Source organism: Ostrinia nubilalis, chromosome 14, assembly GCF_963855985.1.
Source record: "Ostrinia nubilalis chromosome 14, ilOstNubi1.1, whole genome shotgun sequence".
Lineage (NCBI taxonomy): Eukaryota > Metazoa > Arthropoda > Insecta > Lepidoptera > Crambidae > Ostrinia > Ostrinia nubilalis.
Genome location: NC_087101.1, coordinates 10,330,606 through 10,357,838, shown reverse-complemented (window position 1 = coordinate 10,357,838; position 27,233 = coordinate 10,330,606). Strand labels below are relative to the sequence as shown.

Below are 27,233 nucleotides of genomic sequence, written 5' to 3'. Positions count from 1 at the left end.
AAGCGCCACATCGCTAGTTGATCACTGGCGGCCGCACACGCGCTGGCCACTAACATTAAAAGAAAAACGTTTTTCTTTTTTCTAACTTTAAAAAATTCCCGCGTTCGTGTCACCTTCATTTGTTTTGTGTTAATTTAGTTGCATATAAAGTTCTGTAGTAACATTATTAAAATATTATCTTTATCTGTGATTAAATATTGCAACAGTTATCAGTTTGAAGAGTTAATAAATTAGCAATTAACACCAACGAGCGTTGGTCACTGCAACAATGAGCAGACAACTGGACACGTTCTAGAGATCGACGGCGACTGGTATTTATAGAACATGCACCGAATTTATATAATTAACCGCACATAAATATAGACTGACCGAACGAACGATGCGACCGAACGGATCGTAAAGCGTAAATACCTACTTATATTTAGCAGTTGAGTAAATATGTCGCTGTCTTTTTCTCATTTTATACTTTGTTATCGAGACTTTAAATGTTTATAATAATAAAAACTTGTTTATGTTAGGTGATACGTAAAGTGTATAATGAAGTATTGGATAAAATTCCATTATTCTTTTAAGTAAATACAGTGTGTTAGACATTTTGTGCCTTAACTTTTTCAGCAGCAACTGTGGAGTGAATTTTAATGTTGATAAACAGGTTAGTGTGTTTTAATCTTATTAAAAAGAGAATAAAATGTACAGTTCTACAGTCAATTTGAATTATTATCGTAACGCTAAGTAGGTACATTACATAGTAAAGCGGTGAATAATCGCTACAAATGTTGCATTCTTAATTATCATTATGAATTAATGTGTAATAATGAATCGAAAAAAGAAGTCGCGACTATGGTCAAGTGCAATTTTGAGATAATAATTCTGATTGAATGGCAATCATAGTAGAGTCACTCAGTCACACTAATCAGTGTAGTATAATGTACTACCTGGCAAAAAATATTGATCGAAACATTCAGAGTTAATTATGTTTTAATGAAAATTAAAGACATAAATTAAGAGTAAAACCTTCTACCTTCTACTCTACCCCGGAATAAAGAGCCTATGAAGTGTACAGTCACTATGTACACTTCATATAGTAGCAGTTAGGCTATAAAGTGTATTATACTCTATGAAGTGTACAGTCACTACATCAGAATACATTATTGTAAATTGACCCCTATTACAACTACCTAAGATTAAAAATTAAAAACCACGTTAAGCTTGATGAGCAATCTTCTGTACAATGGATAAACAAACATAAATCTTGGTTAACGACCATTTGCCTCAACGTCTCAACTCATCGCAACATTTTTTATGTACTTACGTACTCTACCATTGTTTTGCGTAAATACTCCTTAAACTCTACATAAAAACAATGCAGACGCAAAGCAATAAGTGGCACTAAGTAAACGAATAATAAATAGCAAACCTAATGGTAAACGTTAACACTATTGGTGATACAAATCAATATTTACAGGATTAAAAAAATATTATTAGTTACAAAATACATTTTCTTTTAAATTATCTTAAATTCGTAAGCACATCTTCATTTCCTGACTTTACTATTAATCATATCCCAGTTCGGTATGTAAGCTTAGGTCAGTAAGCCAATCCTTGGAATTCAATCAACTTTCTTAGAATCCTAAAGTATTTTATTATTCTCGTAGTCTGGATAGGCAAGGTTATCTAAAATTGACGTCCTTGACCGAAAAATATAAATTTTAATGACACACGCTCAAACTCTATAATAATAACACCACTTAAATATTAACAGAAATATTATTTACTGTACCAATGCCTATTGGTATTAAATAAGTCAACATTCTAACTAGTTTATTTGATTTAAAAAACCGTATAATTTTGAAACGTAACTTCTACTTTTTTCGACCATTCTTTTTTCCTTTTTCGTGGACTCTACACTCTACGAATCTTCTACGAAATAAAAGCTCTCCTTTCTCCCTTAATTACGCAAGGGATTTTTTATATCCCATATCGCAAGGCACACGTCCTCTTTGGCATGCCCATTATACGCCTCGCCATTCCGCCGTCGGCGGCCGCGCTATATGAATTTTTTATGTCGAATTCCCACGACCATATTAAAAGAGTTGTCCCGCCAGAGACATCGGCGACTGAACACACTGAAATAGACGCGCTTCACGTTTTATCCGCATTTTTTAAATCGTGAATCGTTCGGGTTTTGAATTGTAAAAGTAAGTGGTTGCGAAATTTTAAAAATATAGGAAGTAACGAAATTAGTGCCGTGTGAAGTGATATCACAGTTTTAAATAAATAAATCAGTGATGATATTATTTAAATCTACACGCGAGTAGTGTCGTCATTCGTGACGTGATAGCATTGTTTACCTACGTGTTGTGTTTATTTTAAAACAAACCATAAAAACATTATTTTAGCGATATAAGCTCTATCAAAGCTTATCGACTTTGCAAACTAAACAAACATTCGGTTAGGTCATTGGGATCAGGATTTCCATTAAAGTCTAGTTATTTAATCGTGTATGTGCAAATGTAGTATTTGATTAGGTATTTCTGTAATTTAAATTACTTATAGGAAGTAGTACTTATAGTTACCTATTAGAATTTTTATCAAACATTAATTTGTCACCTAGCGTTTAATCTCCAATTAATTTAACGTTTCGCTTAGTCACTTAAGTACAGCTTAGTTTTAGAAATTAGAACAAGTACTTAGTGGCTAGAATTATGATCATGGTGTTATCTATGAAATATGCATTTTTCAGAGAGAAAATGCCTCTGCCGATGGTGAAAAGATGCTGTGGATTTCTTCCTTTGGAGGTCGGGTTCTACGCAGTATGTCTCTTGTCCATTGTAAGTACTTTGAAAACAAAGAAAAAAAATAAAAAAGAATGATCACTTAAATAATTTTGCTCTATTTACTATGCACGATGAGTCAACAGATGACTTTTATTAATGGTATCAATCAATAAAGTCATATCAATAGTAATAAACATATGTATACCACTATTGTGAGAAGGCTATTATCCAATTCTGTCGTTTGACCCAACGAAATTCCATAACTGGGTCATTAATCTAAATCTATGATACCATTATTAGAATAAAAGAATCAATTTTATACGTTCCTTAACTACAAACGATTGAATCAATTTTCTATAAATAATATTATCTTATTTTATACGACAGATACTTCGTTTACTTGAGATATTGACTTATTTTCCGTACTCAATTTCCGCTCCAATTCTGAGAGAATTTATGGGGAAAATAAGGATATTTAGGACATTTAGGTCACCTAGATAGGATCTCGTGAAAAACACAAAGGTTCGCCATTATGTTACTTCCACTATTCGCTCCATGGGGCATTTGTGTCATTGAATGAGTTGCCGAACGAGTAGATTTTATGCTTATTCATTTATCTACATAAGCATACTATGTACTAGGTATGTGTTTAAGACTGTTACCAAACGAGGATATTATTTTTTTAAATTATTTGTATTACTGTCGACGTTGATCTGAATATAATAAAGGTATATTAAATGAAAAATCCTTTTCACAAATCAAACTTTTAATAGCAGACACTTGGCGAATTTATGACAAGCGGCACGCAAAAAAAAAACACGCACACTATCGTAACGGTAGTCCTTTTGCACAAAAACGAAATAAAATTACATAATAATAATTACAATTTTATAAATTGTTTATCAATTTAAACAAGGAATCTACAAGCTTGTTGTATGATTACCTAGGTACACACTGCATGTGAAGGCTTTCTAGCGTCTAGGAAATGCTCTATGCCTAACTATTCTCACGAGAACAGCGGTAGATTACGTAGGTTATTACTTGATGCTACTTGTCGTTAATTGCCAAGGTATAAGACTACCCACCTCCTAAAACCATTGCTAGTTCCCTCTTTCTTCCGTTATTAAAAAACGCGTTAAAAATCCTTATCTATGCTCGCGATCAGCGCAGATTAAAAACCCTATGCTTCTGTATCAAAATTAAATATAGAATGAATGCAGCACCCAATAAAATTGATCCCAATCGTATAACTAATCATTATAGAGTCCCCTCTTTCATCCCTTATTAGTCAGACTACGGAGAACTCCTTGTACCACAACTCTCCACCAAGCCCATTTCATTTTGTCTCAAACCAAAAATAATCCAGGTCCCAATAACATGGATTCTATTCGTTTTCCAGCTGGGCTGCGTCGCCAACATCACGGCGGGTGCCTGGAACCTGCCCCGGCACCGGGAGAGAGAGCCCGAGGACAACCTCATATCCATGAGCATGGTCATGTTCTCCGCCCTCAGCACCATTGGCAACCTGGTGGCGGGAGCTGGAGCGTATCTGGTAAGATAGTGTACTTATACCCTGAAAAAGATTCATTTTTTTTTGCATAACAAGGCAGGTATTTGACCACAATCGCACCTGATGTTAAGTGGGATGCAGTCTAGGATGGTACATTTTAGGCCCTGTAAGTGCCTATTCACTCTCGCCTTGCACTACTGCAGCTTAGATAATCGGTGAATGCATGCACAATATTATCAAGAGCTTAGCATCAAAGGTCTGGTGACAGGGAGCGGGAGCCCGAGGACAACCTCATATCCATGAGCATGGTCATGTTCTCCGCCCTCAGCACCATTGGCAACCTGGTGGCGGGGGCTGGCGCGTATTTGGTAAGAAATATGGTGCAAAACCTGAAAAATTATCTACAGCTTAGATTGCTGGCGAAGAAGGCTTATCTTCACAAGTTTAGCATCAAAGGCAAACCGGTAGCAGGGAGCGGGAGCCCGAGGACAACCTCATATCCGTAGCATGGTCATGTTCACTGCTCTGGTAAGATAGTGTATATCCTGAAAAAGATTCTACTGCAGCTTAGATCCTCTATGAATGCAGTCACAATCATCAAGAGCTTAACATTAAAGGTGATCTGGTGGCGGGGGCTGGCGCGTATTTGGTAAGAAATATGGTGAAAACCAATCTGCAGTTTAGATCGCTGGCGAAGCTGGCTCGTCTTCGCAAGTTTAACATCAAAAGCAAACTAGTGGCAGGGAAAGAAAGCCAAAGGACAACATCATATCCATGAGCATGGTTATGTTCCCTGCCCTCAGCACTATTGGCATCCTGCGCTTATTTGGTAAGAAATATGGTGAAAAACGTGAAAAATTATTTAAAGCTAAAATTGCTGGCGAAGTAAGCTCATCTTCACAAGTTAATAATCAAAGGCAATCTGGTGGCAGGGAGCGGGAGCCCGAGGGCAACCTCATATTATCCATGAGTATGGCTGGTTAGTCAAATATGAATTTGATTGATCATTTTCTTTTTCTAAGACTTTTTGTGACCATCAGTCATGTATTTTGTAAAGCTACGTAGGTAAATCCTCGCCAACAAAAGTAACGGTAAACAAGCATTTAAACCAGTGAATAGAACAAACAAATCATAATCTATTGTAGCCATTCACATACTTATGAGAAAATATATGCCATGTCCCAGCCATTACTTTAATTAAAACAAATGAGTCTTCCTAGGACTTCGAACAATGGTCTTGAAACCACGTAAATATCATTTTTAACTGACTATTCTTCTTTTATTTGCTCAATTCAATGCACTATTTTTCACGGAAATTTTTCGAAATTTAACTTTACTTACATCTCTCTTCATCGTTCTATATCTCTCTATATAGAGATACTACTTATTATTATACAGGTATTATGACCGTCTATTGTACGAGTTAGTTGTATAGGGGCGTGGACTACGAGGTCAGAGCCAGATACTTAAGTACTGAAAATCTTAATAAATGCAATACAGGCAGAAGTTAGTACTTATTTGCTAACTATCTGAGTTGCACTACCCAATTTGACGGTAACTTTATCGATAACCGGTGTATTTTGTATGAAGTTTGACATATTTTTGACGTTTATTACAGTTAAAGTAAGATGGTGCAACTCAGCCTAAGTGTTCTACGAACAAAATAGCCTTATACAGTACCAATTACTAGACTAATGTTCCTTCCAAGGCCACAGCCGGAAGATAGTAATTTCATAATGTGCTTCAACCATCATTTGGCAAAAAGTAATGATGATGCTAAGCTGAATAGACGCAACCGTTTCTAATTTTCAATACAAGTTGACTGTAGATCGTTCTGTATTTTTATCAATACTGCATAATACTATTCAGAATAAAGATTTATCCCTTCTAAATTAAAAACACATACGATTTCTGGTCGTGTCCTTCGGTCAGAATTGGAACAGATGTTTTTATAAGAGTTAAGTTTTTTCCTTACTTGCTATATGAACTCACCCTCCCCCAAGGTTTTCCACAATGAACGGTCCTGCGCCGCACAGTGTTCTTTGTCCAGCAGTAGACGTCATTTGGCTGAAACGAACGAACGAACGAACTCTCCCTAATTCGTCTGGCCATCGCGGAGAGTGTAGACCCAATCCTCCATTTGCCCCAATAAAGAGAGTCAATATACTCTTGTAGTAGAGACTAACGCCCGTGTTCACAAACATTACTATAAGGTCTCACAGTGCGTGTGGACGCACAGGATGACACATGAACCAATCACAGAGCTCTATTCAACTGTGCATCCGATTTGCTGCTTGAAAAAAAAAAAGTCAAAATTTCTTTATTTGTTTAGACTAATAAATAGTTCTTACAAATCGTCATTTTGCTCTTAAGGAGCCTCTACATGTCTCATAATCTTTTTACCCTACCAGCGCTTCGAGACCAACATTTGGCAAGTGCTGAGAAGAAGCGCCGCAACAAACTTGACTTAAGCAAGCATCGTTTGTGAATACGGGCGTTAATGATCTGATGATGAAATGTGATCATATTTTTTTGTGTTCCAGAGGCGTCCCGGCTATCTGCAGCTGGCTATCGTGTTCAACTCGGTGTTCATCCTGTGCATATTCCTGATCGCGGTGGTGACGTGCCTGTTCAGTCCCGAGCTCAAGAAGAGCCATTTCCTGGATTCCGCGGGAAACATCGCTCTGGTGGTCATCATGTTCTTTGCGGGAGCAGGTGGGAGACAGTATAGTATAACATCTTGGGCCGTTTTAATAGATATTTTGCAACAAAAATGTGCTCTACATCTCCAATCTTCAAGTGTCAATCATGGACAATAATGTTTTTGAAAGAACCTACTTTCCGGATTCAATTTCCAGTGGGGGCAGATTTTTCTGTTCGGTTTGGTTGGTGGTATTGTTATAAGTCCGCCTGGCTAGCTACCACCATTTTACATAAGTCTGTGTCGCCATAACAACAATGTTAACAGCATTGTTGTGTTCCGGCAGTTAGAGGTAAGATAGCCAATTCCTCCGTGGTTGAGGATTCCGGGTGAAGCTCGCTTCCACCTTCGGCCTGATCATCACTTACCATAGTTGTGGATAAAACAAAATACTTTGACCAAACTTACCTTACTTTAACGGGTTTACTTACCTTTGTTTGTCATACGTGGTCCACTTTGCGCTGAAGGGCAGATCCTTAGTTGTGAACTACACTTACGCTGTACCACAGTCTCGTAACCCAAATTAATTTAGTTGTGGGTTCACTCTACAGACTTTAATTTATGTATCTTATTTGCTAACTCTTCACTGCCTTAGTTGGATTTTACGCGAACATTTACAGGCATTTTGTAATTGTAACCCTGGGTTAAAGGAATGTCTCCTATAAGTTAAATACAATACTTTAAGATACAAATACGAATACGAACTCGATGGAGAGACTGGTAGTTCAGGGCCAGGTTGAAGACAGGAGAGCACGCGGTCTACTCGCGACGCCTCTAACCGTCAGAAACGGAAGCACATCGCCAGGAGAGCTACCCTCGGAGATGACATCACCCCACCATGTACCTACCTCGTCAGCGCAACCACGACCACTCTGACAAGAGTGCCCAACTAATAAGAAGAAGATACAATAGTGTCCTAGTTTTTTGTAGTGTTTATCGCGTAACTATAACAATAACAATCACCTTTATTGTTCCAGCATACTCCGTGTACTACTTGGCAGTAGTGAACTCCCTGTATCGTACCATGAAGGACGACGGTGACAGTGCGATACCCATTTGAGGGCAGTTCCAATGGACCACGTCGATCACGAACGACATGACCAGCCTGTTATAGTGTGACAACTTGTGGTTTTAGTGACGTGATTCTCTGTGACAAGTTTTTTGTGACGTGATTATGACATAATTATCTTTGGCCTTTTGGTCGGATGTTATTAACATGACATGTGTGGTGAAGTGTTTTGCGGTGACCAGTCTGGATTTATATTGACTGGATGGTTAACTTGTAAGTGTATTCAAGGTGATTGTTGGTATTTTATGTGTAAGCCATGTAAGTTAGTTAAGCCATTGTTATTTATACTTAAGGTTTAGAATAAGAATATTACGTATTTTTAAAAAAGGTATTACCTAGGTGTAAAGTTGTTTGGAAGTCACTACTTATACTCTGTTGTTATGAAGGTAAATCTATAATAAATATATAATTGCATATTTCAATTTAGCGAATGTCCATTTTGCGTGTTTAAATATTAACAAATAATAATGTAGCTACGTAACATATTTTTAAAATGGACAAAAAACATTTATTTCTAGTCATTCTACCTACAATCATAATCGCTTAAGCTTAATTTAATCATACTTAAATAGACATATTTATAAGACAAGTATTTGAAATCATTGTTGTGTTTATTTATTTCGATTTAGAAAATTATTGAGATGGAAAACTATAGAAAAACATGCCTTTCACGAAGCTGTAAAATTGTTGATTATTTTGAAATATTATGCTTGCGATATCCGTCCATATCTAATTAGGAAATTTATGGGAAAAGGTATCTGTAACCATTAGATACAAAAAATAAAAACAATTCTTGCTATAACGTTTTTATTTAAATACACAATGCATTTAACAAAGCGTTGTACAACAGTCACAAACATCAAAATTTCTATAAAATTAAATTCAATTCACATTGTAAATAATTGTTACAACATTTAAAGCGTTTTAATTGATCGATAGTTGTGCAGACATCAACTTAAGGCCTATTCACATTGAGAAAGGCAAAGAAATCGCAAAAATTGATTCTGTAACTTACCGATATACTCATTATATCTACTACAATAATAATTATATTCGAAATTGAATACAAAATAATAGCACCGCAATAGACTCTGTACGTAAAAGTACAAGTCTACCAACATTTTATTGTCTTTTTATTTAAAGTTGTAAAAATAGTTTTAAAAAAGAAGGTAAGATCAATATGAATAGGCCTTGATAAAATTTAAATACATGCATATAAAATATTTCTAACGAAATTTCTAATATGTATACTTGAAGGAGTACATTCATCGTAAAGGACAGGTAAATAGTTACATAAATAGTCAACACTTTAGGGTAAAAATGCAAGAAAATCCCATTTATAAATCCATAAATACTGATAATTTTAAATAAAATGTAAATATACCGTTTGCAGGATTCTCTTATATTTTTAAATCGATTTGAGAAGCAAATATTAAGACTATAAGAAGTTAATATTCATGTAACAATATTATATTAAGTATGTATAATAACTTATTTATAGCTGGGGTATTTGGGGTACCTATAATTCTGTTGTTAATAAAATGTAGATCTTTTTGATAGGTACTATGTATGTATTAATAATATGTATACATACCTTGCATTATGTATTAATTAGTTAAATAATATAAGTCCTGCCAGCTATAAAAAGTTTTTTTTAATATGTATTGGAACATACAATTACGACAAATATTTTATAGCAAATATATTATTTATCGTAATATACATTTTATATTTGATATTATTGTTTCATTTTCTGAATGTTAGTAATTGGGGACCCTGTAAGAATCGAATGCTTAGTTATATTACAAGTTCATTAACAGAAATACAATAAGTATGTAGATAAATGTATGTTGTTGTTAGTCATAGGAGGTAATTTACATTATAATACCAATATTATAAATAGTCTGGATTATTTGCTTCTGCCGTAAAGATCAAGGGAACTATTGGACACGATTAACTATGATCTAATTAAAGCGAAGGACGTATTATTGTCTTTCTTTAATTTGATATCTAAGGAAGTTTACACATTTATAGCTAGAATTAGGCTAAATGGCATCCACGACTGTATGTATACTCAGTCTCCTACTGGCAGTTAATATTGTAGGTACTCGCTAAGAAACTATTGCTTAATGTCATGCAAAGATCCTAATTTACAATAAATAAATATTTTTTAGACAAGGGTAACTAACGCCCGTATTCACAAACGATGCTTTCTTAAGTGAAGCAGCAAATCGAACACACAGCGTTGAATAAAGCTCTGTGATTGGTTCGTGTGTCACCCTGTGCGTCCACGCGCACTGTGAGATCTCATAGTAATGTTTGTGAATACGGGCGTAAGTTACTTATGTTGTAATTTACCAAAAGGGCTCATAAAAAATGTATTTTTTTCCGTCCATTTCAAAATTGAAATATCATTATTATTTATTTTGACAAGGAAAAATCTTTAAAGTTGTCCCTATGTTTTCAAAAATTGTTTTTGTCCTTAATAAAACTGAATCTTTTGTTCAACTGCATAATATGATGATTTATTTTATCATTATAAAATAATTGGTAGCCAATAGCCTAATTCAATATTACCAAGACACAATGCATTAAGAACCAACCATCGACGTAACCACAGTATTTTAACTAGTTCTAAAACTGCGAAGTAATACTATAATAATATGATAATAGTAGGTACAATCGTTGCTATTTCAAATATGTATAATAATATTATTATAAATTATTTGACTTTTCGCTAAAAATATTAGGTACGTCCTGATATAATTTAGTTTCAGAGTCGATTTAAGATAGGACAGAGACTTTGATATTATTTTAGTAACTTTAAAAATCCATATAAATCTTCTTTAAATGTAGTGAACACTATTAAACTATGAAAAGATAAGAGATGCGATCATATCACAAATATTTTTAAGATATGTAAAATAGCTGGTAATAATGCAACATTCATATTTTGATAATGGCCAGTTTTCTGATATCCTTCATTCATAGAAAGCTCATGCAAAACATTGCAAGACAAATGCATTGCCTATAAAATAGCAGTTCATGCCTAGGTCATTCAAAATGAGAGAAACAATGATGTTTACTTATAACTACGTAATGGAAGACAAGTCTCTAATTTAATGTCAAATGATCTACCACATTATTTTTACATTTATACAATGCATCTGACTGAATCAATACATAGCCAAAATTATTTCACAACCTGAATTTATATTTACGTAAGAAAATATGATTATCTAAACTTACAATCGGTGCTAATGGAATCCGGTAATCTTGGAGGTAATAAAAACTAGTCTCTTGGACCATTTTCATGACACCAATCCCTGACACAACCCAATAAGCCAATCCACGATTACGTCAATAGGATTGGATTGGAAACATGTACACTAACATTATTAGTTAACTAAAACAACACTAATGTACCTACATAGAGACAATCCATTACAATTGGTTGTATTTCTTTGGATTTTTCTATTTAGGTAAATCATTCATTACCTACATGTTGTCTCTATTTTTATTATGCCTATGTCGGGTTAGCTTATTGGATCGCCTCAGGCTGACGTCGTGTTTATGATCCATAAAATGGTTTAACTGTCCCCGTAATCTCGATCGACACTAATGACACTTTTCCCCCAAAGGTAGGTCTATTCACGTCGATTGAGGCATAAAAAGATAAGTTAGTATACGAAGATCGACAATATTTTGAGTTTAAAGTAGAACCATAGTTATCTGTTATAATAATAGGTATTTGCCAGCAGGTGACATGACAATAAACTTATCATGAAATGTCACAAAGATAACCTGGATCACTAAGTATAGCTCTACATTGCTTCCTTGATTCCCGGATTCAACTGGCGCGGGAGTTGGCTTTAGTCGGCGTTTCATAATACTAAGCAAAATAACAATACAATGATCCACGGACGTATTCTTCCATTCATAAATCGGACTTTACAGTGTCAGCATTCCAAAATACGAGCACCTATTCAAAAGTTCATTTTGAAGCAAACACATCGTGTGTCCAACTTCTCGTATTAGTGGTCCTAGCTCCTTCCATTCTCGTATAATAAACATTCCTTTGCCAATCAAGCTCGTTGACGTTTTACCTATTTCTTTTGGTCCTTAAATCATTTGATAATTTAACAATTTAACCAACATTGCAAACCTATCGAGCTGTTAAAAAGATAGGCTGATTCTCTTCTTTGGCATTTAATACAATACAATCACAAAACTAAATAGGACATCATTGATATGGCACTTACTACAACTATTATCCAATATTTGATTTGATTATAATATTACAAATATGAAATAGATATTGGATTCAAAATCTATTAATATTATAACAGTAGGTATAAATTTTCTATTCACGAAACTAATTTGATAAATACTTCTATCTAAACATGACTCAACAAACTAATTTAAGTAAACACCGATATACTTAAATGCACGATAATTCTAGTTACAAAATCTTTTACAAGATCATTACATAAAATGGATCGAACACCTTTGCGATGGAAGGTTTCTAGTTCTAGCTTATTACCCAAGTGCATAAAGGAGGGTTTTCCAAGGTAATCATTTGTTATGTTTAAGCCTACGTTGCCGCGTTGGTCTGTTTCGTTGTGACTTAATAGCAACGACGCATTTAACATGGAAAATGTCGTCAGATTTGTCTTTATGCCGTAAAAATACCTATTGCAAATGGTGGCTTAAGTTTTGTTCGACCTATAAAAATGTGTAGTTTCATAATCATTCAATTCATTCGCGGTAACTTGGTATCTATTTTGTCTTAAGAATTAAAATTAATCGATTGTATATTTTAACTGGCAATAATCGCAATAACAACTTCACAAAATACGTAAAAATTACGAATATAAAGGAACTTGATTAAATACTCCGTAAAATTATAAAAGAGTTAATAAAATGCAAAATTCGATTAACGTAACGTGATCAATAAATCGAATATTATAAAAACTCTTTAAAGAACACCTTCTTCGTTGATTGATATCAGGTAGCTTCGTATCACGACGATGTAGTAAATGTTTTCAGCTGAAAGAAGTATGAAATTAATACATAAAAGTGGAATGCAATTTATGCAATGCACCAATGCAACACAAAAAATAAAAATACTATCTAAAACATCTTCAAAGAAACATTGAAGAAATTCCTCTGACTAAGTAACGTGCATTAGCGTAAGACCAAAACTATTCGCTTTACAGCATGTTCAAGTATAGAACTAATCGTAATTTTCTTGTGGTGAAATTGGAAAAAATCTGACTGTAACATGCACAAAATCCACAAGCCTCAAGTTTGTGCTTGTTTTAATCGATCGACTATAAATATGTACAACTTTCAGCAATTATTTAAATATTGTAATAGCCTTAAGTTTTCTGAAATAAGTATACAATTCTTTTTTTCATTCACTTGGGATATTATGTTACTTTAGCAGGGCGATCGCATTAAGCCTCTTGATCAGACCATTATGCGTGTGAAACTGGTGGAACTTAAAGCTTTTGTAAGCTAAAGTATACTATGAACTTACCCAAGAACAGGATCTGGGCAATCACATTCCCCGCGTCCATGTGGAACAGGCTCTTGAGGAAGCCAATGATGAATAGCACCAGAAACACGATCCAGAAGATGCAGTACTTCTTCATGATGCCGCATTTCTCCTGAAAAGCGATGGGATAAGGTAAGTCCTCAGTATTTATTTATTTATTTGTTTAACAATGTTTCAACAGTTAAGAGATTCCCCTTCTGAAGAGTGCTTAAGTATGTAGTACTTGTGTATAGTACAGAGGAAATTAGGTCGGTCCTGAATTTAACTTTCAGGGGACACTTTTAGGCGTGTGCTGGTACCAAGTTTATAAAGCATACTTAGGGTAGGGTATTCTGATAAGCCTAGTGATCTCATAATTTAGAAAGTACGTAAATTCGAAATTGACAGTCATATTATTATCAGAGGTCTATAAAGTTGCTTGTATAAAAACTAGATTTTAAGTTAGGTAATCCAGTGTCGAGACCCAATACGCGTGCTTCCTCCATTGCTAATCCAAAATATACAATGCGTGGGAACTTGCCTTATAAACCGCAAACACGAAGACCATATCTAGCACGAACTTCACGAACAGCAGCACGACAAGTAGCACGACGATGGTGTAGACCACGGACGACATTGTCGCGTCGCTGTCGTCCCGCTTGCTGGCCGCCTCCGACGCCTCCTTGATGTCCACCGCGAAGGTTATCAGGATTATGGCTAACGTGAACGTAAAGATCTGGAAGGGAACATTCAGATCTGAATGTAGCATTTTGAAATGTGGAAGATCTTAGGTCTCGGGTTTCCAAATATGTAGTCATCCCACCAAATAGACGAGAATCTTGTCTTGGCAACATTTTTCATGAAAATTATGCTATAATTAATGGCTCGCGTTGTAAAAAAGTAATCAGATCTCACGTAGAGCTAAACTTCTTACTCTACAAGCTCAAACTATACAAACTCTACTACACCTAAGTCAAAATATGTGACATAGGCGTAAGATAACTCTACTGCACCTAAGTCAAAATAATATGTGGCATGGGAGTAAGATAAAATTTATCGACTTTTACTGCTGGTCCTACAATTTGTTTAATGACATTGGAAATATTATGTCATTAGCAGATTATTAAAAATCCCAGACCACGTCCCAATTATAACGTAATGACTCTCACTGAAGATTAGAAACTCTACTGCTTTAGATTTTTAGTGAATTTCAGTGATGATGGCAATCCCAAGTATTTTGAACTAACATTAAGCCACCCAACCACCAACAACTATTAACTACACCACGTGTTCTATTTATAAAGTAACTGTAGTTAAAAAATGTAGAGTGTTCTTACAAATATTCCAACATGTAACTAACTTTCATTCTATCATTAATCGTACGGTCCATCAACCAATAAATAAGTAAAGCACCTATAAAATTTGTGATCGCAAGAAAACGAGACCTTTAAAATGTTTAACCTTTCAAATAATTAAAAATACTCACTGAATTTAATATGCCCATAGTAATGCATCCTGTTTTTAAGCCGAATACGAAGCAAAACTTATCCAACACGGGGAGCTCCATTCTTGCCTGAAATACAGGAACACAATGTTAGAGAATAATATTCTACTTGTCAAAAACTTCACTAAATGTATAAGTTTTTCTCTGAAATTCGTGAATACATACCTTTTAAAAGAGGAAATTTTTTCAGGAAAACCTAAGCAACACACACTTAGAACTTATAACCAACACTGAACACTTGAACGAGAACCTTAAGTGAATCACGAAATTACTGAATGAGAGGCATTCCTAACAATACGTAGCATACTTAATTATATTTGATCGATTCACAACACAAATTGCCAACTGGCTCGATTTCAGCACACACTTAAATTGGTACAGTTGTATAATATCATTTTAATACATAGTAATTCCGCGAAACCATTGTAAAAGGGGCAACTTCAGCCTGTAAGGATAACTTTGATTGAAGTCTACGAATATTTAAGGAGAAGCCTCCCTCGATGTTGAATAGTTAAAAAGAACTTCTTTAACTTGAAGTCCAAGTCCAATGTACACAGTTTTGGCAATAAAGATTATTCTATTCTATTCTATTCTAATCGATTGAAACTCCTATGACATGTTATTTTAGTAAATGGTTTTGAAAGCAATATTTAGGGCGAGAGGCGAACGTGTTTGAAAATTCGTGAAACCTAAAACATAAGAAACTGAAGTGAATCCATTTCAGTTTCAGTTCTAAGTCAGTCGTTATACCTGAATACAAGCTACAGTGGATTTATTTCAGTTTCAGCACTAGTTAATGTATGATACTACCATTGTTGTGGAAGCAAATATAGAAAAAATTAGAATTTTCTGTCGTTTTGGCTATTATGAACTGCCATTCGACCTTTTAAAAATACTCGTAATTTATAAAATGAGGTATTTTTGGGATCTTTTCTTTCTTTTGTTTTATAAGCCAGTTATGTACCCATGTTTAAGTACCTAAGTAAGTAGGCCTACCAATGTATCTCTATTAAATAATTCTGAAAACAAGACACGACATTGCTAATATAGTCGATTCGGAAGATCTTCATCTTAACCAGGATTGCAGCGACCTTGCGCAGTGGATGCTGGGGCGATCAATATCACTCGGGCGCGCTTCTCGCCCCTCGGGGCGTGTGGGTGCGCCCTGTAGGCTCAGGGCTATGACCTAAATTGATACTATTCTTGTTACCTACTTTCATAGTTTATCTGCTAGTTTTGGAGGTGTTTTTCGCTTTTTTCTTTAGTTTCTGGGATAATGTAATTTAGTTAAGAAGTTAGGGGTATGATCTTCTGATAGTTTAACCGTATCTGCTATTCGTGTAGATTTTAGTAATGTTAGCAGTGATAAATAACACGATATTTTGTGACTTATACTAAAAGTATATTAATATATTTTATGCTTCTTAAAACATAATGTTTTCATGGTGATAAACGTTTTTAGAAATTGCAACCCGGTATGTTGCTCAACCCGGCTGGGCCCGATTGCATTTGTCGCCAACCCGGCCGGGCCCGGCGGACCCGGCCGGGTTGTGTGTTACCGATGAAAACTTTAAAGTATTTTATGAAAATTTTCTATACGTGTTCCATTTAATTTCCCGCAACTTGAAGGCTATCCTATGAATAAAAACTACACTCAACATCAAATAAACCGCACCTTCCGCGACGCGAACTTTAAAGATTTTCTTCTGACACAATTATGGTACCCCAACAATATTGGTGTTATTTGAAAGCCCAATAAATATCCTTAAAGAAAAATACATTTCATTTCTAAATAAATGATTAACATATACCATAAATGTGACTTGAAAATAGACCTCACTTTGGGCTCACCTCTGGGATCAATTAGACCAATTTTTATGGTTATAAAACCAAATAAAGATCTCACGTGTCCTCTTGAACAGATGGATAGCGATTAATCCCAACTTAACAGTTTTATAGTCATAAAAAATGGCTATAGCGTAACTACCTATTTCTTGAAGAAGTGACTCTGGATCCTTGTAAAGACACATTTTTGGGGTAAAAACCTTTCCTTTAATGAAATGAAGTTTAGAACTAGGCTTTCAAATGGTACCAATATTGGTGGGAAGTGGGGATGCATACGTTTGATAAGTGCTTGTCGCGGGAGGTGCGATTTATTTGATGCCGAGTGTAGTTAAAATGTCTTAAGAATATGTGTTCCTAATCGCATATCATAAGATATCATCAATCTTATTATTAATTTGTTATAAAATTGACACCCAGTTCTTTCATGCAGTCTTTAAGTACATAATTCATTGATAACTTATTTATCTTTATTAAAGTTATGTAAATCATTTATTTATATAAGTAAAAATACAATACATGGTTCTACATTCAAGGTAGAATCAAATGACGGCGCATGATTGGGAAAGTCGACCCCGCCCGCGTAACGGAATATGATGAGGCAGTAGAGAGGGAATTATTTTAATATGAAAAAATAAGTTGAAAAAAATTGTTGAATTGAACAACAATTTTAATGCCATTCGATTCTTTGAAGGGTCTTAATACCCTAGGGTTACAGGATATTGTCAGGAGCACGTTGTACATGAATGGAAAAAGACAATGACTCAATACTCAAGTCATAAAATCACACTTAATACAGAATTGATTACTTTACATGGACGGAAAAGTAACATTAGTATTAGTAATTATTCATTTTTATAAGTTTCTACAAATAACGCAGCTTAAAGTACTAAACGTGTCATAACAAATTTGATAGATAGATAAACTTTGGAAGATTTGGTATAAACAAGACAAATTGTTTCACCTACCGGGTCTGGTGACCGGGCCCGGTGGGTGCCTAGGGTACCGGGCCCGGCCGGGCCCGGTCGGGCCCGGCCCGACCCGGGCCGGGTTGCAATCTCTAGTTTTGCCATTATCTATACTTATAATAAATCTGTAGAGAGGTCAACTCTGTACATGAAATATATTTTCAAAATACTATCAGGGGGTGATTAGTGATCGATACTGATGCCAAAAATGCAATCAGTAAAATTTTTGTCTGTCTGTCTGTCTGTCTGTCTGTATGTTCCTTATAGAAACAAAAACTACTCGACGGATTTTAACAAAACTTGGTACAATTATTCTTCATACTCCTGGGCAGGTTATAGTATACTTAGGAATTCCCACGGGAACGGGAATTAACGGGAAAATCCTTTTGTATGTAAAATCTAAACCGCTTAAGTTATACGCTTGAAATTTAGCATGCAGGTACCTTAGTAAACTAAAAGCTTAGTTACAACAGGATATTGCAAAATTCCTACGGGAACGGGAGTTAGCGGGAAAAAACATTTGTATTAAAAAATCTAAACCGCGTAAGATAGACGCTTGAAATTTGGCATGCAGGTACCTTAGTAAACTTAAAGCTTAGTTACAACAGGATATTGCAAAATTCCCACGGGCACGGGAATTACCGGGAAAATCCTTTTGTATGAAAAATCTAAAGCGCTTAAGTTAGACGCTTGAAATTTGGCATACAGGTCCCTTAGTTGACTTAAAGCTTAGTTACTACAACAGGATATTGCGAAATTCCCACGGGAACGGGAGTTAGCGGGAAAAAACATTTGTATGAAAAAATCTAAACCGCGTAAGATAGATGAAGGAGTAAAACGGGATCCACGCGTACGAAGTCGCGGGCGGCCGCTAGTCGCAATATAACAAAACTTAATATTATGTACCTACTATCTGCTTACCGATCTTAAATGAATTTTATGTCAATCGTGCACTATGTACAATTCAATTTTACATCATTGGTGACTAGAACATTACAGCTCACTAAAAGTTTAAAACTTTGCCTGACCCGGACAGTAAATGTTGGCATTTCAAACATTAAAACAAACATAAACAATAAAATATGCTTTAAATAGTTCTCAACGAACACAAAAACACCTCCTAGTAGACATTCGTCATTCAGTTTTTTCATACGTTCAACGAAACAAGACAAACGTTTGTTTCATCATAGAATGAATGAACGGGTGTAAACCACGAGTAGGGTTGACACTTACGCTCGTAGTATTTTCTTTTCATCCCACATTAATAATTATTTTTAAAGGTAAAGCAATAGATAAATATTTTTTAAATAAAGTTATTTACTTACTTAAATTCTGAATTTTCCATTTTTTAAACAAGTGTTTACTTATTACAATGAACATTGAAAGCGTTCTAGGCTAACAATTTGGCGCTTCTTTACAGTTTTGTAATAATGATTAATTACAAAAATAATTAGTTTGTTCCAAAAAATACCAAAGGTATTTTATTGCAAATTGAAACCTTTATAAAAATAAATTTTGTGTATAAATACCGCAAATATCATGGACATTCCTAAAATATTTTCGCCCTCAAATTATATGAAATAAATTCTTCTTTTAATTTTTCAAATTGCATAAAAAATACTCTACAGTAATATCAGAGTAAATACAAATTTGTATCTACTCTGGTAATATCGACTTAGTAGACAGCCCTACGTCCACCCAATCAAAGCCGCGACCGGCGCGCACGCACGTCGGCGGTCGCGTGTTCCGCAGTATTCACTATGCGCTCCTATTCAGTGGTAACTTTTGCGCTCTTTATTTTCCGAGCAGCTGATTCTCTTCGGACCGGTGAGTGGTTTTTTAAATAAAACATTGACACTACTTATAATGAAAGTTATACTACGCATTCACTGATAGTCAAGGTTATTTTTGATATAGAAATAACGATTAAATGATTTACGAAAGTTTTTTTACGCGTGGTTGTAACCGGCACGTGGTTAAATCGATCAGTCCTTGTTTATTGAACAACATAAAGTGTCTAAACATACAAACTCGTAGATGTCATTGAGAGTTGTTGACATTGAGACACTTGCTGAAAATGTATTTTTTGTTGGTAACACTAGTTTACAAGGTTTTTTTACCCAGAGATGAAACTGATATGTATCGGTAGAGTTATTAACCTTTACTTAAAAACTGAACTTAGAAAAAATTTAGGACGTCAAATTTTGTAAATATTGATTATTTTAATTTTTATCATTTTTATACATTTATCTCTTAAAACAATCAAAAATAAGTCGTGTTACTCCTTCTTATATACTGATTAGTATCAGTTTCCCTTATTTATAGACCAGCAGCAATCCACTAACATATTTTTATCCCAAATTCCTTGTTATCTTTCCTCAAAAACCTTCAAATCCTGGTGAAAACTTTCGCCATGCTCAACACTCACGCTTCCCAGGTTCTCAGGAAAAAAATTCAGGTGAGAATGTAAAAAATGAATTTTTAACAACTTATTCACACCCATTCTTTGGTAATTCCTCAATATTTTGGAAACAATTTCTGCATTATTCTCAGATAAATTTATAGTTTCCCAGGAAACTTTTCACTGCTGCTTTAAATTAATACCAAGCATATTTCCCTTACTGGAATTGCTGGGTAATGACGGATAAAGAACTCCTTTAGATTGTAGCACAGGTTTTGTGACTGATGCAACATCAGGATATTGTATGTTCTTGGTTTTTGTTGTTAAAACCTGCAGTTTCAGTGAGGCAGAAGTAATAGTCATTAGAGTGATTTGTTGGTTCCTCAGGTTGGTTCTCTCCATAATATTGGGGTGCCGAATCGTATCTGTTTTCTTTTTCCTGCAGCCTAGTGCAATAATATACTTCTCAAATTTTCGCACACTACACCAGGAACCCATTTTTTATCAGGTTTGTTACAGAGATTTGAAAGTAATAGAAATAGGCCCGTTTTACGGCCTCAGTGATTGGTCTCTTATTTTTTGACAATATAATTTGACCACAAACTTAGCAAAAGTTATTTTGGCTTAATTTACACTGCCTTGGTGACATTTTAAAACAAGTGAAAATGTTAAAATAATACATAAACGCAATTAAAATAAAGTAGAAACACCGACACGGCTAACAAGACAGCTTACTTAGGTTAATGTGGATATCTCAAAAACTTGACGTGATAAAATTTTGAGACATATTTATATTTTTGTAATAAGGGGGCTGGTAGAAAACACACCCAATATGAATTATTTTTGGGTAAAAGAAAAACTTTTTTTTTTGTAAACTAGTGTAATCAGTCGCTGCAGTATTTATTTTATTGATAAGACGATGATGATGAGGAAAACCGGTATAACTACTTATAACGAAGGTAGAATACTTTTAAAATAAAAAAATAAAAAAAAAAAAAAAATGTATTTATTGCCTTCGAACCATTAGACAGGTACAGTTTTATCGTGTAATTTTGTTCCGTTAAGTCGAACAGTTGAGTGGTGGAGAATGCCAAGACTAACGGCTGCCCGCGATTTCGTCTGTATATAAGTTTTATATTACATACTTTAAAGCTGTTAATGGAAATACTTAATGGCACAGATTGAACTTCAAATTTTCATTACAAGAAGCTGTTATTTTAAAAAATCCTAGATGATAAATGTATTTTTTATGAAGGACACTTAAATCTATTCTCTAACCTCTATTAATTTTAGTGAACTAACATCTGTTAGTCAGTCAGTCAACACAGTGTTTTATTTCAGTACATAGGTTGATTGATAGTCCCGCAACATAACTGACGACGCAAAAACTTTCTGCAAACTTAGTTTATTTGCATAGAAACTTGCCTATTTTCAGCTAAAGTTAATTCATTGTTTAAAATCATCAGACAGATAAAAAATATTTATGTGTTATTTATCTCTGAAATAAGTAAGCGTTTCCGTTACAATCTGAGATTAAACTAACGATAATCTTAACTTATTTGGAACTAATCCGCGATTGAACAAGATAACGAAATCTGTTGACAGCAAAAGTACCTACCAAATTGCATTATAATTATCATATTGTTTGCATATTATTTGTACATTTTACGGTCTGCAAATGGAGACAGGTCGTCTCAAGGGCGCCCGCAAACTGTCTCAACTGTAGATATTACCTACTTACTTACGGCTTAGCAAAAATATTGCTTTAAAATCCAAAAAATACAATTACCTACATAAGTATTGTTGATATAAAGCCCAGTTTCCACCAAAGCGTCGAGAGAGATGGTAATTCAAAACACATCGAGTGTATTACCGCAGCAAAATTTTTATAAAATTAAATATTGTGCTTTAGAGAGTCGAGAGTATAGCAGATAATTAGTCCATCGTGAGCAGAAATTTGTCCACTAATAGCAAAATTCGTTCAAATTATAGTTTTAAAGTTATTAGGAAAAAAACAGATTTTGCTGCAGTAACGTTTCAAACATTACCTACCCTGGCAAAATGTTTTTTTGAAAGTCGTTCTATCCCGAAACCAAATACATGGATGGATAGCTTTTGTTGCGTAGTAATTTATCCACGAATAGCAAAATTTGTTCGTGTTTCGGTTCTAAAGTTATTCAGAATTTTGCTGGGGTAATGTTTTGTGATGTTCCATATCTCGTGAATGGCTCAACGCAGAAGTTTGAAAAAAATACCAATGATAGACCTTGATTTGTCCAAATTAGTTCAAACATTAGTTATTGATTTGAATGATAAACACCAGTGTAATTAAATGATTTCGAAAATCAGTTATAAACGAATTTGTAAGGAAAACCAGTACTCTTACAATCGAATAAAAAGGTGTAGCATACACCCTTGGTACACCTTTATAACCACATTAAATATAAATGATATGACTTTGCGCAATAAAGAGATTTCGTTTAATTTAACAGTCTTACTTTTGTGGCCGAATACGAAATTCCCTAATAACAAGGGAACATGGCATACAATGGACATTATTAAAATGTTCCTTAAATAAGGTATCCTGTTAATTTCAGTTTTAAATTAAGACTTAAAAGAAAGTTATTGAACTTCCAAAAATATCAGGAATAATTCTATAAGCCAACCAAATTATAAAGGTTACAGAAAAGCGATCACTCCATACATACAGGTATACTTCGCAAATTAGTAGCTTAGTTGTCAATGTTTTGTACAGTTATGTGGAATGGTTCTATATTGGCTCACATAAAATTCTAAATCCTATTCTTTGTCTTACTACCGATTTGTGTTCATAATAATCTCTCTTCATAATTTTATTTTTCATACTTTTTTTATTCATACATTTTTATTACTACCATCGGAGCTCATAACAGTTAGTAATCATAATTTTTTTATCAATACTGTTACTACCAAGAACCATTTAAAATACATAATTTTTATTTTCAGATCTTTTTTCTTCATAACATTCATTGATCATATTGTTTTAATTAATAATGTTGTTACTAAGAACATACTTCAACTCATAATGTTGTTGTTCAGAATAATTTACTTTATAACAGACATACTCGTAATCTTTAAAAAAATCATATATAATTTAATAGAGTAGATAAGCATGCAGAGCATGCAGCATGCATTGGTATCTCCTCGTCTCCGGCGCTGCGGGATGTGCAGCCCTTCCGCCCTTGCGTAACGAGGCTCAGGCACCCACGCTTGCTTCTGCAGCTTCGGCTTTTTGGATCGCCATCGGCGCCTTCGGCGCCTCGGCGACCAGCCTCAGCCGCTCCAGCTCGCCCGGGCGCCTGAGCCTCGTTACAGCGGGCGAGGGCTGCCCTCCCTCCGCGCCTCCGGCTTTTAAATTACACTCTAGGGGTAGGGCAGACAAGACTACGTGGAGTCGGTTTTGCAGCGATTCGTTTCTGTCACGTTAGTTTTGTGGCACAAAATATTGCCTGTTTTGGACCATTTCAAATTAATTTAATGTTAAAATACGATTTAATACGAATATTGACATCATGATTTTCAATAATATGGATAAATACACTTATGAGTAATAAATTTATGAAAACAAATATTAGGATACATCACATTTATGAATATTATAGTTATTTATTCGAATGATTATGAGTTTCGATCATTAGTATAGAAAAATATATGAAAACAAATATTAGTAAAAACTAAGTGTATGATTAGTGATATTATGAATATCAATGATTATGATTTTAAATATGCAGGTTTTAAATTTTTTATGAAGAATGATCATTATGATATCAAATTGTATGAGAAATATTTTCGGACCTCCAATGATAGGAATTGAAAAGTTATGTAAGAAAATGCGCTACCATGTGGAATATTGTGATTCGTGCAAACGATTTTTAAATATTAAATTTCTATCAGTCTCCAGCGTCCTTCCAACATGCGTTTTATTTTCAAAAATAATGTCTAAAGTCTGTAGCTAAAGGCCTAAGCTGCAAGATAAAAGAATCTTCTAGCCAAGAAGATGGCAGATGCAGCAGATGTCAACGGTTTTAAAACTGGAGTTCATGTGACTCCTTGTAGGCTTGAGTCTCTAGAGCGTCCCTTCCTCCACCATGAGTAAGAATTTTCACAAAAATACTGTCTAAGGTCTGTAGCAAAAGGTCTACGCTGCAAGATGGAAGAATCTTCTAGCCAAAAAGATGGCAGATGCAGCAGATGTCAACGGATTTAACCCTACAGCGCATAGTGGGACACATATGGTACATACCAAATTATTGCCTATATTTCGTAGCACGATGCTATTTAATGCCATCTATTAGAAAGTACCGTAACTACACACTATAGCACATAACAAAATAGTTCACATTTGTTGCCACGGAAGCGCTGCACTCAGTAAACTGTTTTGCAGTCGAAAAAGTCGGTCAGTTTGTGAAAAAGTTTATTAGTAAGTTATTGTTTCTAGTTTATTGGTAAATAAGTATTTTTTGATATCAGTTACTATCAACGCATATTTTAGATGTTATTTATATGTGCCTGATGTGGGTCACTGTGCAATAAGGGTAATTATATTACTTGAATAATTTTAGATGATGACCCGCTAAAAGAGTTACAGAAACTGAAATTGAGCATATTTCGAATCAGAAATGAAAAGATAAATAAATGAACTAAAGCTGCTGACATAGCCCGACGGATTAGCAAGCTGAAGTGGCAATGATCAGGGCACATAGTATGCAGAACTGACAGCCGATGGGTCAGCAAGGTTCTGGAGTGGAGGCCATCTAAACGTAACGTGGAACGTCTACCCACAAGGTGGACCGACGACCTCATAAAGGTAGCAGGAAGAGAGCGCTGGATGCAGGCCGCTACCAACCGGGCGTTGTGGATATCATTGGGGGAGGCTTATGTTCAATAGTGGACGTCCTGTAGCTGAAATGATGATGATGCTGATGATTGTCATTCGTTTCTGATATGCTGGAGTAAAGTGTGAAAAAAAGCCAAAAGCTATCGTGCCACCCAAAAACGCCAGCAGGACTGATGGCATCGACAACTCCCCGTTATGGTTAACTACGAGCACACGTTGTACGTTTCCAGGATGTAAGGGGAAGTCTTTCATCGTTTCAGTCCATGGTCTGGAAGACGTAGTGTGGGCAGGACCCTCACTAGGTGGACCGATGATCTGGTGAAGGTCACGGGAAGTACCTGGAAACGGGCAGCGCGGGATCAGTCGTTAAGGAAATTCTTGGAGAAGGCTTTTGTCTAGTACGGGACGTCATTTGGCTGAAATGTTTCATAGTTCGTGAAAAATGTAAGGTGACACTGTGCCTAAATAATAGTAAAAATTGTCTTATGTCATTTCATAACGTATATAATTAAATAGTGATTAAACCGTAAAATTTCATTCAAGTGGAAAAAGACTGCGTCATGGTTACTGATCTCATTAAATTCCTATTTTCTATTATATTGTGGTGTCGTTACTTACTATATTATACATAAAACATTTTGTTATAATATTAATTTAATTTTTAATTGAAATATATCATAATAAATCTTGCTGTTGTATTTCATTGTCACTGACAGTATGTCAGACCATACATAAAACTTTAGGCACCCTTAATGCATTTTGGGACACATCTGGTACATACTGTAAAACTCAAAATATTTCAAAAAATATTGAAAATAGATTTTTTTTATTATTTTTCCCGAAACATGGATAACATTTAAAAGTAATAATTTTTTTTTTGTTCAATTTGGAAAAATCGTGCACTGTAGGGTTAAAACTGGAGTTCATGTGACTCCTTGTAGACTTGAGTCTCTAGCTAGAGCATCCCTTCCTCCACCAAGTGTAAGAATTTTCCAAAAATACTGTCTAAGGTCTGTAGCTAAAGGTCTACGCTGCAAGATGGAAGAATCTTCTAGCCGAGCGGTTCCCGAATGGTGGTCCGCGGAACCCTGGGGTTCCGTGGAAAGGCCGCAAGGGTTCCGTAAAAAATATTATCCCACGTTTCGTGACCGACGTTGTTCGTTCGCACCGACTTGTTTACGCACAAGGGAGGGGCAGGCACGCCCGGGCGTGCGGGCGGAGTAGTACGGGGGTTCCGCTAGGAAAAGTATAATCAATTAGGGTTCCGCGGCAAAAAAAAATTGGGAAACCCTGTTCTAGCCAAAAAGATGGCAGATGCAGCTGATGTCAACGGATTTAAAACTGGAGTTCATGTGACTTCTTGTAGACTTGAGTCTCTAGAGCATCCTTTCCTCCACCATACGTAAGAATTTTCACAAAAATACAAAGATAGAAGAATCTTCTAGCCAAAAAAATGGCAGATGCAGCTGATATCAACGGATTTGTCTGTCTGTCCGTCCGTCTGTATGTTCCTTATAGAAACAAAAACTACTCGACGGATTTTAACGAAACTTGGTACAATTATTCTTCATACTCCTGGGCAGGTTATAGTATACTTAAGAATTCCCACGGGAACAGGAATAAGCGGGAAAATTCTTTTGTATGAAAAATCTAAACCGCTTAAGTTACACGCTTGAAATTTGGTATGTAGGTACCTTAGTTAACTTAAAACTTATTTACAACAAGGAATTCCCGAAATTTTCACGAGAACGGGAATTAGCGGGAAAATCCTTTTGTATGAAAAATCTAAACCGCTTAAGTTAGACGCTTGAAATTTGGCATGCAGGTACCTTAATAAACTTAAAGCTTAGTTACAACAGGATATTGCAAAATTCCAACGGGAACAGGAGTTAGCGGGAAAAAACATTTGTATGAAAAAATCTAAACTGCGTAAGATAGATGAAGGGGGTAAAACGGGATCCACGCGTACGAAGTCGCGGGCGGCCGCTAGTATTTTAATTTTTCAAATTGCATAAAAAATACTCTTACAGTAATATCAGAGTAAAT

The 27,233-nt window shown here is 35.1% G+C and overlaps 3 protein-coding genes across 5 annotated transcripts in view; 2 read left to right on the top strand and 1 right to left on the bottom strand.

The window, feature by feature from the left end:
* The first annotated feature begins 12 nt into the window (after positions 1-12).
* On the top strand, positions 13-9,793 carry LOC135078136 (uncharacterized). 3 transcript variants are annotated; one of them, XM_063972723.1, is made up of 6 exons: positions 13-311; positions 616-652; positions 2,744-2,831; positions 4,177-4,329; positions 6,831-7,002; positions 7,966-9,793. In XM_063972723.1, exons 2-6 carry the CDS (start codon positions 639-641, stop codon positions 8,046-8,048), a joined length of 510 nt encoding a protein of 169 aa, XP_063828793.1. In that variant the 5' UTR covers positions 13-311; positions 616-638; the 3' UTR covers positions 8,049-9,793. The 3 variants fall into 3 exon arrangements, with proteins under 3 accessions (XP_063828793.1, XP_063828792.1, XP_063828794.1); XM_063972722.1 differs by having other exon boundaries at positions 13-427; XM_063972724.1 differs by lacking the exons at positions 13-311; positions 616-652 and adding an exon at positions 2,082-2,198.
* A 4,311-nt stretch (positions 9,794-14,104) lies between these two features.
* Positions 14,105-15,500, bottom strand: LOC135078269 (uncharacterized). The gene is made up of 3 exons (XM_063972867.1): positions 15,266-15,500; positions 15,083-15,169; positions 14,105-14,332 (listed from the first exon to the last, which is right to left on the bottom strand). Exons 2-3 carry the CDS (start codon positions 15,161-15,163, stop codon positions 14,105-14,107), a joined length of 309 nt encoding a protein of 102 aa, XP_063828937.1. The 5' UTR covers positions 15,164-15,169; positions 15,266-15,500.
* A 4,131-nt stretch (positions 15,501-19,631) lies between these two features.
* LOC135078127 (alkaline phosphatase) overlaps positions 19,632-27,233 on the top strand; it is a 25,988-nt gene continuing 18,386 nt past the window's right edge. The window contains exon 1 of the mRNA XM_063972710.1: positions 19,632-19,737. Within this exon, the coding sequence (XP_063828780.1) occupies positions 19,671-19,737 (67 nt within the window). The 5' untranslated portion in view covers positions 19,632-19,670. The remainder of the gene's footprint in view (positions 19,738-27,233) is intronic.

Coding starts and splice junctions, on each gene's coding strand:
- LOC135078136 (XM_063972723.1), top strand. Junction 4,330..6,830: donor CGGGAGCTGGAGCGTATCTG/GTAAGATAGTGT, acceptor TTTGTGTTCCAG/AGGCGTCCCGGCTATCTGCA. Junction 7,003..7,965: donor CATGTTCTTTGCGGGAGCAG/GTGGGAGACAGT, acceptor TTATTGTTCCAG/CATACTCCGTGTACTACTTG.
- LOC135078269 (XM_063972867.1), bottom strand. CDS start 15,163: ATGGAGCTCCCCGTGTTGGATAAGTTTTGCTTCGTATTCGGCTTAAAA. Junction 14,333..15,082: donor CTATGGGCATATTAAATTCA/GTGAGTATTTTT, acceptor GTTCCCTTCCAG/ATCTTTACGTTCACGTTAGC.